Source organism: Actinia tenebrosa, unplaced genomic scaffold, assembly GCF_029948245.1.
Source record: "Actinia tenebrosa isolate PJP-AT-01 unplaced genomic scaffold, QUT_ActTen_1.0 PGA_scaffold4__44_contigs__length_22323623, whole genome shotgun sequence".
Classification (NCBI taxonomy): Eukaryota; Metazoa; Cnidaria; class Anthozoa; order Actiniaria; family Actiniidae; genus Actinia; species Actinia tenebrosa.
Genome location: NW_028292581.1, coordinates 22,059,518 through 22,076,770, shown reverse-complemented (window position 1 = coordinate 22,076,770; position 17,253 = coordinate 22,059,518). Strand labels below are relative to the sequence as shown.

Genomic DNA, 17,253 nt, shown 5'->3' with positions numbered 1-17,253 from the left:
AAAAGCTTAAGATTTGAAGCGAGTTGTTCGAGGAAGCTTCTTGTGTTGTCGTTTGTAAAAAGTGATTATTTGTAGTAAAAAAGTCGCTAAAAAGTAGGAAACACTCCGTTATTTTCGATGCCTTCTTCCAAGTTAAATGCTCAGGTACGTATTGCATGGTGCAGATAGCATTATTTATTTATATTTTTTCCTATCTACCTTAGTTTTGATGGGATTCTGTGGCTTTTTATTGACTTTCTATTGACGACAACACGACTCACTTTAACATGATGCTTTCAAATAACTATTATATTACCAATTATTATTATATTTGTACAGTTTAATGTACTTCCCTCAGGACCTTGGATGATGTAAATACTCTAGAAACACTTAAGCAGTGTTTTGAATTGCAAACTTGTAATTTGTTTCAATTATTTTACACTAGAATTCTTTAAAATTTAGCAATACTTACTAGCGGGCTTATATTGTTGTTTGGTGTATTCTTATTACAGGAAGTTGATGCCTACTCTGATTCTGGATCTACTATTTCTCTTGTAAGTGAAACAGCTGTTTTTTGAGTACTGGTTCATAGTATTCAGTTTAGCATTTTGAAAAGATTGTGTTGCATTCTGGTCTAGCTTGGGTACAAACAGGATGTATCTCGTAAAACATACAGTAGAACACAAGCTAAACCAGAATAAATCATGTTCATTATCTCCTGATAATGTGAGAGAAGAGAGCCGTAGAACCTTGAGTTAATTCTTTGAATCAAGGAAGAGATGTAATAAAGTTATGGCTAATTCACAAATCAAATTGGAATTTAGTTTTTGAGGTTTTCCAGAGGGAGAAAAAAAATAGTGGAATAAGAGAAAAACCCTCAACAAATTGGATATCTTCAATTCAACAAATTGGATATCTCCCTTGATTGAAGCTGAGTCCGGGAATCAAACCTTGAACACCAGAGATGACAGCAGAGTGTACTATCATTGCACATTGTAGGAATCCTGACCCTAAATGTAATGAATTTTAATTAAGAATATGTAAACCGACTTCCTTTTTATTTTTCTAGTTATTTTTGGAAGTTGGTACCCCTCAATCTGTCTAACATATAAGAATGTATCAAATTAGAAAATAATGTAATAATGGGTACAAATAAATAAAGTTCTACCCTTTATTTCAAAACTTTGTCAATGTTATAACTGTCTGTGTTTTTATTTCAGGCCAGCTGTGGTTCAGGGGGCAGTGGATTGACTCCCAAACCTCCTTTAGGTACTCCTGATCAAAATCATTATTATAATATTGCTTAATAATTGCAATCATTTTTCTAACAACAGGGTTTGTGCTACTCCTTAAATTCCTTGAAAACTCCTTGAATTTAATTCACGTTTTCAAGGCACTTGAAAAGCTCTTGAATTTTACAATTTTAGGAAAACTCCTTGAAAACTCCTTGAATTTTTGCTTTGATCATTATTTGCATGGTTCTGAAATAGATCTTTTCAGAAAGATTGAAAATCTGAAGGTCAGCCATGTGCAACCACCGTGTAAAACCTTGGCATAGTTAGCTGAACATACTCCTTGTAAATTCATTTTTGGGTCCTTGTATGCTCCTTGAATAGTCCTTGAATTTTAAGTGGTTACCTCAGCACAAACCCTGTAACAAACTTGGTGAAATAAATTCATGTTCATCCTAATCCTCATTAGATGCTACTTCAAGGTCAAGGTCAGTCAAAGGAAGGCGCTCCAAGGTGACACAGCGTAAGTATCAATGATTTTAGATAAAATAATCAATCAGCTATTCAGCCAATCAACATTTACATCATATTCCACATTTGTCTATATCAGCACCATCTCCTTATGCTTCACGTCAAGTCACAGCAAAGAGACATGAAGCTGTTAACTCAACGACAAGAAACCTCTGGCTCACGTCTATGAAGAATGGCACTGGAGGTACTTTAGATATCATATCTCTATTACTATTAAATAAATGAAATAAATTATCAATTTACAAGGGTAACACTTAATAGACCTCATCTGCTCTGACGTAATGTTTTCCCATTTCAGACCACATGTCATTCCCTAGAGTATCATTTCTTTGTTTAAGGTTTGCGCTTGGTTGCACATAAGAAGACACATGAATATGGATACAACTCAAACAAAGATTCTCTAGGGAATGACATGTGGTCTGAAATGGGACAACATTACGCTCCAGCGCTCCAGAGCCGAGGAGGTCTTTAGCCAGTGGTTAACAAACCTGTAGCCTTCGCTTAATGATTAAATTGGAGATTTAGAAGTGCATAGGAGAGAACCAACAAACACCTCTACTCTACTTATGGCACATTTGATCATATTTACATGGGAATTTGCACCATATAAGTATTAAATTATTATTGTCATTATTACTCACATATGACACTAAGTTTGTGAATCGAACCTGGTTGGCATTGGTGAGAGGTGAGCACTCTTGCTGCTAGCACCACCAATGCTTCCCAGTATTTAGGTATTCTTAGATTGGTATAAATTAAGTCTGTTTACAAAAGCTTTGTTTGATATTAATGTTATGTTTGGGCTACCTGTGGAGCATCATGCCACAGGGACCCCAAACTAACTTATCATACTTCGATATTATCTGTAGCCCTGAGCACCAATAACACAGCTATGAACACCTGGGCAGGTCCCAGGCCCTCATATGCGAAGAAACGAAGACCAGGATCAAGAACCAGAAACTTTAGTGATGTTGTTGAGGTTAGACATCTTGTGTCATTCCCTTGAGTATTATTTCTTTCTTCACAAGAATGCTTTTCAGCTATGGAGGAACTTGAGTATTGACCTCTTTTTGATGAGATTGGATTGGTTTCTGCATTTGCTGCTAATACATTTCTGAAGAAATGAAGTGTGGAAAGAATTGGGTGTTCTCTTTCTTTCTTTTTATTGATACATAATTATTTTTGTGTTCTTGTAGTTTTCCAAAACCAAGTCTCATTCAAGGAGCGCATCTCTTTCCAACAGTAAGTTTAATATGATGCATGTCAATATTTTGTACATGAATATTTAATAGAGTTAATGTAGTGAGTGTTGTGTGTATTAGATGTAATGCAGTGCTCATATTTCTTTTTGCAGCTGAACCCCATGTTTTTGGAGGAGGACCGGCTTTGAAACCAGCAGAAGATTATTATGATGAAATAATAGGACTGAAAAAAGTATGTCTCATCAACATTATCATCATCATCATTATCACAGTCTTCATCAGCATTAGCATTATCATCATAGGTCAGCGTCATCATCACCATCACCATCATCACACTATCATCATCACCACCACAACTATTATCATCATCATCACCATCTTCATCAGCATAATTCCCATCACCATCATCATGACACCATCATCACCATCATCATCACCATCATCATCACCATCATCATCACCATCATCATCACCATCATCATCACCATCATCATCACCATCATCATCACCATCATCATCACCATCATCATCACCATCATAATCACTGTAACCATCATCATCATTATGACCATCTTCATCACTATCATCATCAGAACTGCCATCGCCATCATTATCACCATCATCATCAACTTCGTTATCTTCATTATCACCTTCATTGCTATATAACATTACTTTCAACCCTTTTCTGAATTAATGGTCAAAGATCATTACCTGTATTACCTAATATATAGTATTAACATTTTTGTCTTATAGATTATTAATTCGCTAAAAGAAGATAACAATCTTCTCAGCACTAAGTTACATCGGGTAGAGGAAGAAAACATCATCAAGGTATGTATAAAAACATCCTTTATTACAGACTCAATTACACAGGCTTAGCCTCATTTCAGGATCAAAATATTCACAAATACCAAAAGAATGCACAACTACAACAATACATTTTGGAAATTCCATGGACTTACACTGAAAAAAATGAATATTCTACGCAATATCAAGAGAGAATTAGAAACTGAGTATCATTACATATTTTTACTGTATTATGTATTGCTGGTGATAATAGAGTGTTGATATAAGATGGGAGCTCACATGTATTCTAATGGTTAACAAAAACAATTCGTTTTATTTATAGGACAGAAAGATGTATGATTTACTGAACTCTAGAAAACAAGTAAGGCTGCATTAATGAAGAAAGAGATAAAAACTTATGTTTTAAGACCTGGCATTACTCCCATAAGAAGCTAAAATATTTAGTAACTAGTTTGCTTGAATCTACAGCCAGAGGATCTTAGAAGAACGCTAACAGACAAAAGAGGAGACACAAGTGCTGTAAGTATCAATAGTAACACATTATCACTAAAAAGTCAAATCTGGGGTCTTTGCTTCGATTCCTGGATTATGCATCACATCTCCAGGGCCTTTTTGCTTGATTCTAGGCTTTTTCTCACTCCATTAAATCTAATTATTATGTTGCTCATCCAATCCATCTATGATCTTTGGGTCATTTTTACCACAGATTGTCAATAGTTTGAAACAGAAGCTTCATGGTGTTGAACGAACAGTGAAAGAGAAAGAGGCAGAGCTCAGGTACTTAGTTTGTTACTCCTTGAGAAAGAGACCATTTTCAAATCAGTCAAATACTACTGTGTTCCTTGATTACAGAATTATTTACCTCAGGGTTAGCCTCATGTCAGCACCAGAATATTCACATATACCAACATAAGGAATGCACAACTTCAACAATACAAACCCTTTGAAATTCAATGGACCTTGAGTGGAGCCAGAATATTCTACACAAAATCTAGGAAAATCCTGAACAACAGACAATTCAAAACTAGAGTATTCTCCATTCGATTTATTACATCTTAAAACCACTACTACTGGTATCCATGGTAATCTTGCTATTGGTTCCTCTATATTGGGCAAGAAGCGAAATTGTTTACAATCCAAGACCCACTAGATATGTCCCCAACAAAAAACTTTTTATCTTGATATTTTTCAAAAATTCGTCATATGGATATTAGATATGAGTACTAGAATGCAAAAAATGAAATAAAAGCCTCAAATTCGGCATAAAAAACGTTTTTCGATCCGGACAATCCAGCTAACCAAAGTCCAGTCCAGTCCAGCCATGCTCGGTTCCGGATTTTCCAAACTTAAAAAATGGCTCATAATTTGGAATTAAGAAGCCCAAATCAAATTTAAGAGGTTGGATTTTTTTTCTCTATTCATTAAAACTATCCATGCCAATTCAAAAGCTGAAAATTTGATAAACAAAATTTTTCATCCAGGATCCAGAGTCCAGTCCAGTCCAGTCCAGTCCAGTCCAGTCCAGTCCCACTTTACATGATCCTAATATTCCAAGATTCTTTTTTTCTCGACTTTTAAAGTTTTAGCATCTTTTTACTATTTATAGAAATGAACTTTAATTCCTGAAAATGAAATATTTATTGACCGACTAAGATACCCATATGAACTTTGATCATTTTCAAAACTTCCTCTCACTGGAATTGACTGAAGCGAGATGACGTTTTACCCCTGTCTCTAGACCATAATCCTTTTCCCACTGCTTTTGTTCTTTAATTATGACTATTGTTCCTGTATTCTCTAAGGAATCAAAAATTTTGATATGAAAGAATTTTAAAAACTATTATGGTATAGAGTCGGGGGTAAAACGTCATCTCGCTTCAGGCTTATTGACTGAGCCTATGGTACTATCCAATTTTGGCAGTCCTCAGAATTTTTTTCGTAAAACATGTAGTTATATTACCTATACATACTATTATTTATTATTTAGGCATTATTATTAATTATTATTATCATTGTTGTAGTTGTTGTCATTATTATTATTATCTATTTATTATTTATTTATTATTTTTATCATTCATTATTATTATTATTATTGGGTTTTACAGCAGAATTAAAGATATTATATTGTGTTATTAATAGCAACCTAAGAAGAGAGCTAAAGATGACAGATATCGAGGAGCTTCGAATTCAATCAGAAACATATTACCAAGAGGTACAACGGCTACAGCTGGCCATGTTACAGATGCAACAAGAACGAATTAACTACACAAGTAGTATGACAGAGTAAGTAAATAACAAACACTAGCATGGCTTCCCACTGATTGAAGTCATGATGATTGACATCATGGTGATCAATTGACGTCCTCTATCTTATTCATGTCCTTGCCCTTAACAATACATATAACTGGCTTCCTTGACTTGTTGATTGACACTGGTACCTTGCAACTCACAACTGTACCTACATTTAAATGGCTTCTTTCACTGATTGAGTGACATCTTGTACATTTGTAACATCTAAATGGCTTCCTCTAAATGATTGACATTTCTGTTTGACAGTTTAAACATATCAGATGAGCTGGCTTCTGCCAGAGGCAAGAGGCCGATGAGTGCGTCACAACACAGACTTCTAAGTAAGTAGTATTTCTTCTATTTCATTAACTAAGAAGCAACTTGTGTGCAGTTATACTGATTTACTAGCTACGATTGGAGACATGGGTTTTTGTCTTCCGTCAATCAGATTTAAGTTAAGTAAATAAATGGGATAAGATGGACCTTAAGCGGGAGAGATTGTCAGTGGTTGGTGGTTGTTGACTCAAAAGTTTATACTCTTTTAACAACCACACACTTTCCAAACTATTATTATATTCTTATATATACTTATATTATGGTTATGTAGTTTGTTCATACATTACCTCTTCAATTGTAAAATGTGTATGAATATATTAGTATATGTAATAGGACTACCTGCTGTCCAATTAAGAAATAATTGGAAAATTCCAAGGAAAATTCCAAGGACTGACAAAATTGGATGAGGCCGTAGGCCGAGTCCAATTTGGCAGTCAGAGGAATTTTTCGAGTCTAATTATTTCTTGATTGGGGAGCATGAAATCCCATTACCTATTAATTATATAGCTGCCTAATTAATCCCATATCAACAAGGACTGTCCAATTAAGAAAATAATTGGACAGTTACCTATATGGGATTAATGAGAAGCTGTATAATTATTAAACATATTAAGAGAACCAACAAACAACTTTACTCAAATACATCACCAAGTCCAGGAATCAAACCCTGGTCATGTTGGTAAGAGGCAAGCGCTCTCACCACTACACCACCAATGTTTACCTAAAGGTTAGTAATTTTTTAATTGATGGAAGCCGAAACCCAGATTATTAGAATACATAAAATTATTAACTAAGGTTTTTTAATTATTATTATTGTTTTTATCATCATCATCATCATCATCATCTTATCATCATCACCATCATCACCATCATCATCATCATCACCATCATCATCATCATCACCACCATCACTAACGCCACCATCATCATCATCATCATCACCATCATCACCATCATCATCATCATCATCATCATCATTATTTCTTCTTGGGAGCAGAAGATATAGAAATGTTAAAAGCAGAGAACAAAAGCTTGAAGAAAGAGTTAATATCAGCTGTGGAAAACCAGTCAAAAAAAAGCAGCAGACAGTCACTAAATGGTAAGGACATTCCTACATTCCTTAAATTTTCCTTTGCCAATCCTCAATCCAATCCTTGTTTAATCCTTCTTGCTCTTTATTTCTATTTTTGTCTATCATTCCTTTCATTTTCCTTTCCTTCTCTTTAATTCCCATCTATTCTTATCCCTTGCCTTCCAGTTCCATTCTTTCCTTTCCCTTCTTTTAAATATATCCCATTCTTTCCTTTTCCTTTCCTTCAACTTCCATTCCTTTCATTTCCCATCCTTTATGCTGCTTTTGCTTTCAATAAATGTATTTCTCATTTTTTCCTTTATTCTCAGTTGATTATGCTGACATGTCAAGAGCTCAACTACTGCACGCCATCCATGAGTTAGAAATGGTAAGAAAAGTTGTCATTATTACCTCCACCCGGTTAGTTCATTTGGTAAGAGTGTTGGTCTGTTGTGCGGGAGTTCATGGCTCAAGCATCGGATGGAGCAACACTCAGGGTCTTATTATAACTGACGAGAAGGTGCTGTCTTTGTATTTGCATCAGTTTGAAAAAGGTTAGACCTTCACATGGCTTGGATGACCACGTTAATGGCAGTCCCATCCCTAATTAACTATAAAACCATGAGTTTATCAGTTGAATTACTATTAAGTGTGATATGTCTTCTATAAACAAAGTTGATTTATTTATATATTTTTATTTATTTATCTATTTCGTTTATTTAAGTTATTCTATTTTGCTACTGTTCTCTCATTTATTTGTTTACATTTTCAGAAACTTGATGAACCTAGAGATAGAATGAAAGATTCTGCAAGAGAAAAGGATGAGAAGGATGAGAAAAAAGGATCTAAGAAGAGAAAATCACAAGAATCTGAAGGTGAATCATCATGAATCAATGTTGTTTTAATTGCTTGTACTTTCTACTTAAATATCATCATCATCATCACCAACATCATCATATATCATCCTCACCACCACCATCATCATCATCATCACCATCATCATCATCTTCATCATTTATCATCATCAGCAGCATCATCATCTACTCGATCATCATTATAGATCATATATCATGATCACCAGCATGATCATCATATATCATCATCATCAGCACCATCATCATCATCATATACCATCATCACCCCAACTGCCATCATGATCATCATCACCATCATCATCATATATCATCATCACCATCATCACCATCATCATCATCATAACCATCACCATTATCAGGTATCACCATTATCAGGTATCACCATCATTCTAACCATCATCTTCATCATCATCATCATCACCATCATCGTTTATCATCGGCAGCAGCATCATCATCTACTCGATCACCTTCAGCATTATAGATCATATATCATGATCACCATCATCATCTTCATCATTTATCATCATCAACATCATCATCACCACAACCATCATCACCATAATTCATCATTTTGATCACGATTCCTGTCGATCAAATGGTTCTTTTTGCACCTTACTTTCAATACTTTTTAATTAACAGGAAAGCTTGGTAGTTTGGAAGAAACTCAAGCTGAAATGACTGAAGAAAGAGATAAACTTCGCCAAATGATAGAACGACTGAAAGAAGACAGAACACATTATCGCAATGTTGCTGATGATTTACGGTAACCATCTTTTATCCTTTTTTAAGCTTTTTTCAAATGACCATATTTAAGAGTATCATTACCATATTATTTTAAGGGTATTCTTTTTCCAATGACCATATTTAAGGATATCCTTTTTTCAAATGACTCTCAATTATTGCCTGACTTAGATCAGCCCAGAGGTTGTTTCAGGGTTCAATCTGTGAGTTAGCCATGCCCTGACTTAGATCAGCCCAGAGGTTGTTTCATGGTTGGATCTGTGAGTTAGCCATGCCCTGACTTAGATCAACTGAGTGGTTGCTTAAGGGTTCCATAACATTTGAAGGTTTTGTAATCATGTAGGAAGCAACTGAAAGCAAAAGAAGAAGAAGTAGAGGACCTTCATCATAGATTATCACAGACAACACCTGGAACAACTGATGCTGGTGGTCCAACTACAGTCAGTACAGTCAGCGGTACAGTGATGAGAAGAAAGTCTAGCACTACATCTACAGCAAGGTAATGATGATGACTATGACTGTTGAGGATGTAAGATGATGATGATGATGATAATGATGATAATGATGTTGACAATGATGGTGGGGATGATAATAGTGATGATGATAGTGGTATTGATAATATAATGGATGGAGATGATGATGATGATGATGGAGAAGATGATGATGAATGGTGATGATGATGATAAATGTAAGATGATGATGATAATGGTGATAATAATGATAATGATGATACTGATAATGATAGTTATATATTTTACAGTCAATCTAGTGGCAGACGAAAACCAGTCTCAGCTCGAGAACGAGATTTACAAATGGAGAAGGAGTTTGAGGAATTCAAGCAACGCCATGCTGCAAAGGTTCTACAGAAACAGTGGAGATCTTATCAGGGAAAGAAACAGGATCAACTGACAAAGGAACAAGAAAAACTACAACAAGAAGAAGCAGCAAAAACTTTACAGAGAGAATGGAAAAAACATGTAAGTGTTGTACTTGTATCATTATAACTTATAGTAATCATTCAGCATCACTATCATGATCATCATGATCATTATCACCATCATCATCATCTCCATCATCATTATCATCACCATCACCACCATCATCATCATTAACATCATCACCATCATCATCACCACCATCATAATCATTAACATCATCATTATTACCATCATCATCACCACCATCATCATCATCATCTCCATCATCACCATCATCATCATCACCACTATCATCATTGTCAATAACATCATCATTATTACCATCATCATCATCTCCATCATCATTATCATCATCATCACCACTATCATCATTGTCAATAACTTCATCATTATTACCATCATCATCTCCATCATCATTATCATCATCATCACCACTATCATCATTGTCATTAACATCATTATTATCATCATCATCGTCATCATCATTACCACCATCTTCATCATCACCATCACCACCATCATCACCACCACCATCATCATCATCATAATTAGTTATCATCATCTTCATCTTCATCATCACTATCATCATTGTCATTAACATGATCATTATTATCATCATCATCGTCATCATCATTACCACCACCATCATCATCTACATCACCACCATCATCATCATCATCATAATTAGTTCTTATCATCATCATCTTGATCTTCATCATATATCATCACCATCATTCATCATTAATCAAAGCAATTAATGTTGATATCTATTCTTTTCTTTCTTAGTTAAAGCTAAAAGAGAGAGCATCGCAAGATGAGGTAAGAGTGCGTCAAAGTAATCAAAGTCAATTAACAATCAATTTTCATTATGTTCTTTCAAGTCTGATAATTTACTATTGAATTATCTTGAAGGTAATAACAGATATCCAAGCAGCATTCCGTGGTCATCTGGCCCGTAAAGACAGATTAGACAGATTCCACTCAGATTCTATGGATTCTGATGACGCCATCATCAATGTCCAATCAGCAATGAGAGGACACTTGACGAGATCAAGAAACCGAGAGGAGCCTGAGGATGAGTGGCCAGGTTACAAAGCACCCGAAAGGTTGGTAGATTTATTTATTATTATTATTCAATTATTATTTATTAAGGTAGGTTCTTTGGAGATGTCTGTGTGGCTGAATAGACCCCTTTCGAATTCCAAATTACAGCTGTGTTTCTTGATTACAGACTCATTTGCACAGGGTTAGCCTCGAGTTTGTGCAGAATATTCACGTGTTCCAGTCAAGGTCCGTCAAGTTTCAAAATGTTTGTATTGTTGAAGTTGTGCATTCTTTACTTTTCTGTTGGTATTTGTGAATATTTAAACACTGATACGAGGCTAACCCTGTGCAAATGAGTCTGTAATCAAGGAACACAGCGGTAATTTGGAATTCAAAACTGGTCTATTTTACAGAGAAATTAATTAAGTCATTACTGTTTTTAGGATCAACCATGAGGCTTCAGACAATGCAGATGATGATGAGGATGATATTGTGATTAGAAGATCTTCGTCTTACAACAAATCTCCTTTCTCATCCAAGAAACGATCTAAATTTACAGGTATGATCTATCATATAAGGCAAACCTTGATACTACTATCCCTATTACTATTACCACCAGTATATTATTGTATAATAATATAATATCATTGTAACATAGTATGATAATATTTATATATATATATATACATATTCATGCTTGCCGACTACATCATAGTTATTATCTGCATGAGACATCACTTAATCGGAGATGAGTAGCCAGAACACAAGTAACCTAACCACCCAACCTGTGACTTATTCTGGCTGCAAAAGAAGCATAAGAGCAAATCATTTTCAGTTATGGTTATGGAAGCTGATCATCCATGTCCCACTTCTGACACCATCAGTAATAACAGGATAATGAATGTAGATGAATATGGACTAACCCATACACCAACACAACCATGTCCCACTTCTGACACCATTTTAAAGTCAGAATTGATTTTGATTGGTTGATACTTTGATTTCCCAGCTTATTCAGCATCTCCCAGTCTCTCTCTCCCACAACCAACCCCTCGCACCAAATCCCCACCACACCCTGCACCTCGCACACTTAAAACACCGGATAGCACCCCACCATCACCTGCACCCAGACACAAGGGGAGAACTGCAGAGGTTAGACCTCCAGAGTCTGTATCAGACAACAGTGTTGACAGTGATGATGATAATGTTGTCATTGGAGGCTCGTCTCTTGCACGTAAGGGTAAGCACTTGATTGCACCTTAACTTGTAATTATTAGTTACTGTTGTACGCACGGCATTGCAATTGTTTGCAGCTCTTGTACCATTGATTGCAAACTGTCTTAGTAGGCTAACAAACCTGTGGGCCTCGTTTCAAGATCAAATTGTAATTTAGACGTTGATTTTTGAGGAGGGAGGAAATCCAGAGAACTTGGAGAAACCCCTCAGGAGAGAACCGTCAAGCAGTCCTACTCACATATGATGGTGAATCCAGGGATCAAATCCCTGAGCACAGCAGTAAGAGGCGCCACACTCTCATAGTATATAGACATGTGTGCCGTTTCATATTTCTATTATGTGTTTTGTGTTATGTATTATATTGCACTGTTGTCTAATGTGTTGCACTTTCATTGCACCAGCACAATCTCAATCAATGGCATCAAGCCAAACTAAACAAATCAATAAACAAAACACTCGACCAGAGGACAAACCAGAAACCAAAGAAGAACCAGTAGAGTCCAGTTCTTGTATCCAATCAAAAATGGACCAGTCACGTGGTATGTTAATGATTATAAACCATCATCATCGCCGCCATGTTGGTGGTATGGTTTTTGGCGGAAAGATTTCTCTTCGGCTGTCTTTGTTAGCACCATCAACATGGCTACTGTAACCTAGTAGTGATTCCAAACATACAGTAGCTGTCTTTCATCATAACTATCTTTCCTCTTCTACATCGCAATCACTGTCTTCAAAACCATCATATTTTATCATTATTATTGGTGATTTGATTTTTCCCTTGTTATTGTCATTGTCACGCTTATCATTATGATTGTCACAGCATATCATTATGATTGTCACGCACATCACTATGATTGTCACGCATATCACTATGATTGTCACGCTTATCACTATGATTGTCACGCTTATCACTATGATTGTCACGCTTATCACTATGATTGTCACGCTTATCATAATATTGTCTCACATATCATTATAATTGTCACTCTTATCAATATGATTGTCATCATTTGCTTTTACATTGTGTTCATTTTGTTAATTAATCCAAAGAGCAAGTCTTAAGCGAAACAGACTCAGATTCTGATAACGAATTGGTCGTGTTTGGTAAGGCAGCGGCAAGGAAAGAGACTAAAGAGTCAAGAAAAGACAAACGAGATAAATACCACCTCAAGCTTCCAGAGCAGCAAGAAGAGAAAGACAAAAGTGGTTTATCCAATGAAATCACTGAAAGTGCCTTAACCAATGAGAAGCCATCAATTGCTTTGCCCAATAAGATTGCAGAAAGTTCTTTAACCAATGAGAAGTCATCTATCACTTTATCCAATGAAATGGCTGAAAAATCTTTAACCAATGGGAAGCCATCTATCACTTTATCCAATGAAATGGCTGAAAGTTCTTCGACCAATGACAAGCCATTGATTCCTTCAACCAATGACAACATGTCAAAAACTTCAGGTGCATTAGCCAGAAAAAACACACCAACTTTATCGTTAGCCAATAGGAATCAACCAAACGCACCAGGATTAATAAGAAACAAATTCTTTAGTGGAATCGGCTTTTCCAAGACAGATAAAAATACATCAAAACAGAAAATTCCGGAAAGTAAACTCCTTGATAATAATAATAGTAATAAAGAAAACATTAATGAAACGACAAAGAAGAAAAGTGATGACAATTTAGAGGGAGTATCTCTGAACGATACTATGTCACATGATCAGACTACCTCACCTGATCATACAACATCGCTTGACTCTAGGCTATCAAATGGCCATATGATAGCACATGACATTGATGTGCGGCATGACCATTCATCATCACATGATCTTACCTTATCAAATGTCCAAGGTGAATTAACTGATGAAGAAACAGTCAGAAAAGAAAAACCTGAGAAGGCCACACAGAAGAAAGTCAAGCAACGCGAAGATGATAAGCATAGAAAACCTGACAAGACAGTGCAAGAAAATGGTATAGTGATGATGAGTGTTATGTCAAGGATTGTTACACCCGTCTTCACACAACACATGCACATTTTTCCTTGCCTCCTTGTTCGTCCCATTTTTTTCCTGCTTCTCGTCTATTTTCTCGTTTGCTACTGGTGTTGAGAACAAGACAAGCTTTTTCTTCTCTGATGTTTTCATTTAAATTTCGTATTTTCCTACCTCCTGAACCACTTCCTCGTCTGCCAATAACACTGCTGCTGCTACTAATGGTTGTATATTCTATATTATCTAGTAAAATATTAATGTATAATCTATGAATCCATGATGAATCTTCGTTTATATTTGAATGCTTTATTTATATTATCTTATTCCTAATGAGTGTCTGGAACCATAGATATGTCAGCTTTATGAATATCATGCTTTATTTATTATTAATTCTTATTAATTCATTATTATAAAACAATTGGGATACTACGCGCGCTATGATTGGTCGAAAACCATGTTTGATGAGAGTATCAAAACACGCTATCGTCATTTTTAATCTATCGCGCGCGCTCATTGGTCAGTTTGAATAAGACGGCACGTAGGGAGAATTTACTTAGACTTTGCTTTTTTTCGATCTTTTCGCGCGTTTGTTATTTTATAAAACAAATCAAAAACAGTTTTCTGTGTTTGATACTCTGATCAAAACACTTGGGATGTTAGGAGAACACTCGAGAAGCTGGAAACCACTCCGCTACGCGTCGTGGTTTCCTACGCTCCTCTCGTGTTCTCCCAACATCCCGCGTGTTTTGATCAGAGTATCAAACACGGAAAACTGTTTTTGATCTGTTAAATTAACTCTAGGGAAAGAAACGAACAATGATGCTGTTGTTTGTATAATGACAACTGACAGGCATGGGAAATGATTAACCATATATCAATAATTATTAGTATTAATAGATAAACTCTTTTCAGGAGTAATAATGTAACTGATAGGAAAAAAAAATAGTGAGACACCTGTGGAGACTTGATTTAGTTTTTACCTAATATTCTTTACCAGTTACCTTCCTTTTCCTTTCTTCCTTTATGCTCCTTTACCTAATATTCTTTTCCAGTTACAATGAAATATTTTCCTTTCTTCTTTCCTTCCTTCCTTCCTTCCTTCCTTCTTTCCTTGCTTGCTTGCTTGCTTGCTTGCTTGCTTGCTTGCTTGCTTGCTTGCTTGCTTGCTGCTTGCTTGCTTGCTTGCTTGCTTGCTTGCTTGCTTGCTTGCTTGCTTGCTTGCTTGCTTGCTTGCTTCCTTCCTTCCTTCCTTCCTTCCTTCCTTTCACTTTTCATTCCTTACTTTCTTCCTTTTTCTTTCTTTTTTCCCTTCATTTCCTCCTTTCTTCCTTTATGCTCCTTTACCTCTCCTTTCCCTTTCCCACCCATCTCTTTCCTAATTTTTTACGGGTTTTTTTCAGGATTAACCAAAGACATCAACCCCCAGAGGACCATAGCAGAGGTATCCGAAGAAAGTGACAACCAACTTGTGGCATCATCCCATAAATCACCAAAGAAAACAAACTCTTTCAAAACATCTAAGTCTTCTAAATCCTCTGATGGGAAAAGAGAAAAAAATATTCATGAGATCATAGACAGTGATGATGATGATGATTATAATGCTGATGCTGATGATGGGCTAATTGTCTCACATGCTAAAGGCAGATCATCTTCTACTAATTATGGAAAGTCCTCAGCAGGCCAAACTGGCACAAGGGATTCATGGAGCAAGAAAAAGACTCAGACCTCAGGAAAAATGAGGAAAACTTCGAGTAGGGATCTGGATGACTCTGAGGAAGAAAGCGATGACAATGCTGTTGTTGTTACATCGAAAAAACGAACAGAGAGCAAGCAAAAAGATATTGTCAGCTCAAGATCTAGTTTCCAAAGTAGGGGTAAGTAATCTTTTGTATCAGAGGTTTTAGTCAATGAAACGCGCTAGAAATATTGCATTTTTTTTTTCTTTTTTCTTCTTGTTTTACGAAGCATCATCTCCAAAGAGAGCATCGCTGGTTGATAGTCTTCTCAGTCCCAAACGAACCCTGCGCACATCAGAAGATATACGAACGACAGGCAGAGGTTCGATAAATGATGATGATGATGACGATGATGATGATGATGACATAGTCGTTGGGTCATGGAGAAAAAGAACAACAAAAGAACAAACCTCACCCAAGAAAGATTCTTGTAAGTTTCATTTTATTCTTATTCGCTTTCCATTCTAATTCCATTCTTTCTATTTCCCAATGGAGATTAAAAGAGATTTTTTCCCATTTCTTAGTGTCAAGTCTTTGGTCAGATTCTTCGAAGCAAAAGAAAAAGGTATCTTGTGGTGCATTGTGGTCTTGTTTGGGTAGGGACAGCTATTGGGTGTTAGCTAGCTAGACCAGAATGCAACTTTTTAATCTTTTTTTTCTCATATTTTTCTAGAGTTCGTCAGGTTTGGGATTCGGGTCTTTTGAGAAGTTTTCATCGTCCAGGAAACGCAACTCTGGTCTTGATGAACTATTCTAACCTCATACACTAGTACCCAAACTCTTTGCATACACACACCACAGGTAACCCATATTGAGATAATACATAATCATTCTTGAAGGTTACTGGAATCTTATCCTGGTTCCTGCACTTTACATAGCATAAGGAAACACTAGAGTCCTTTCTAAAAATATTTATTCAGAAGGCTGAACTTAAAAAATAATCTACAGTACATATCTGGTATTTATGTAATAAGTATTTAGTATTTATTTGTAATAATATGTATTAAAATAACCTCTTGAAAGGCAGTCTGTGAAGAACTCACCTTATACATGAAAAAGAGTTGACACGTGACTATCCGTCGCCATGTTGAATGACGTCACGATCAATCCATTCTTTTCCTTTGCAAGTTGAATCTTTGATGTTTGTTCAATTTTTCTTACCTCGTGTTTAGTCTTCAACTCTCTTCAGTTTCATTTCATTTTTCGCGATTTTTTGTAACAGTATAACGTGACCGGAAGTAGCTGCCAGT

General features: G+C 35.9%; 1 protein-coding gene across 4 annotated transcripts; it reads left to right on the top strand.

Annotated features, from left to right (window-relative positions):
• The first annotated feature begins 4 nt into the window (after positions 1-4).
• On the top strand, positions 5-17,029 carry LOC116298464 (uncharacterized). 4 transcript variants are annotated; one of them, XM_031706950.2, is made up of 30 exons: positions 5-144; positions 492-533; positions 1,200-1,248; positions 1,681-1,734; positions 1,822-1,926; positions 2,612-2,721; positions 2,939-2,984; positions 3,097-3,176; positions 3,698-3,775; positions 4,074-4,112; positions 4,220-4,270; positions 4,458-4,528; positions 5,891-6,034; positions 6,308-6,381; positions 7,374-7,475; positions 7,778-7,836; positions 8,221-8,323; positions 8,963-9,086; positions 9,408-9,563; positions 9,825-10,041; positions 10,789-10,821; positions 10,915-11,108; positions 11,490-11,605; positions 12,056-12,286; positions 12,684-12,821; positions 13,333-14,247; positions 15,668-16,141; positions 16,233-16,433; positions 16,528-16,568; positions 16,677-17,029. In XM_031706950.2, exons 1-30 carry the CDS (start codon positions 118-120, stop codon positions 16,758-16,760), a joined length of 4,158 nt encoding a protein of 1,385 aa, XP_031562810.1. In that variant the 5' UTR covers positions 5-117; the 3' UTR covers positions 16,761-17,029. The 4 variants fall into 4 exon arrangements, with proteins under 4 accessions (XP_031562810.1, XP_031562811.1, XP_031562812.1 ...); XM_031706951.2 differs by lacking the exon at positions 13,333-14,247; XM_031706952.2 differs by lacking the exons at positions 12,684-12,821; positions 13,333-14,247.
• The last annotated feature ends 224 nt before the right edge of the window (positions 17,030-17,253 follow it).

Coding starts and splice junctions, on each gene's coding strand:
- LOC116298464 (XM_031706950.2), top strand. CDS start 118: ATGCCTTCTTCCAAGTTAAATGCTCAG. Junction 1,927..2,611: donor TATGAAGAATGGCACTGGAG/GTACTTTAGATA, acceptor TATTATCTGTAG/CCCTGAGCACCAATAACACA. Junction 8,324..8,962: donor AAAATCACAAGAATCTGAAG/GTGAATCATCAT, acceptor TTTAATTAACAG/GAAAGCTTGGTAGTTTGGAA.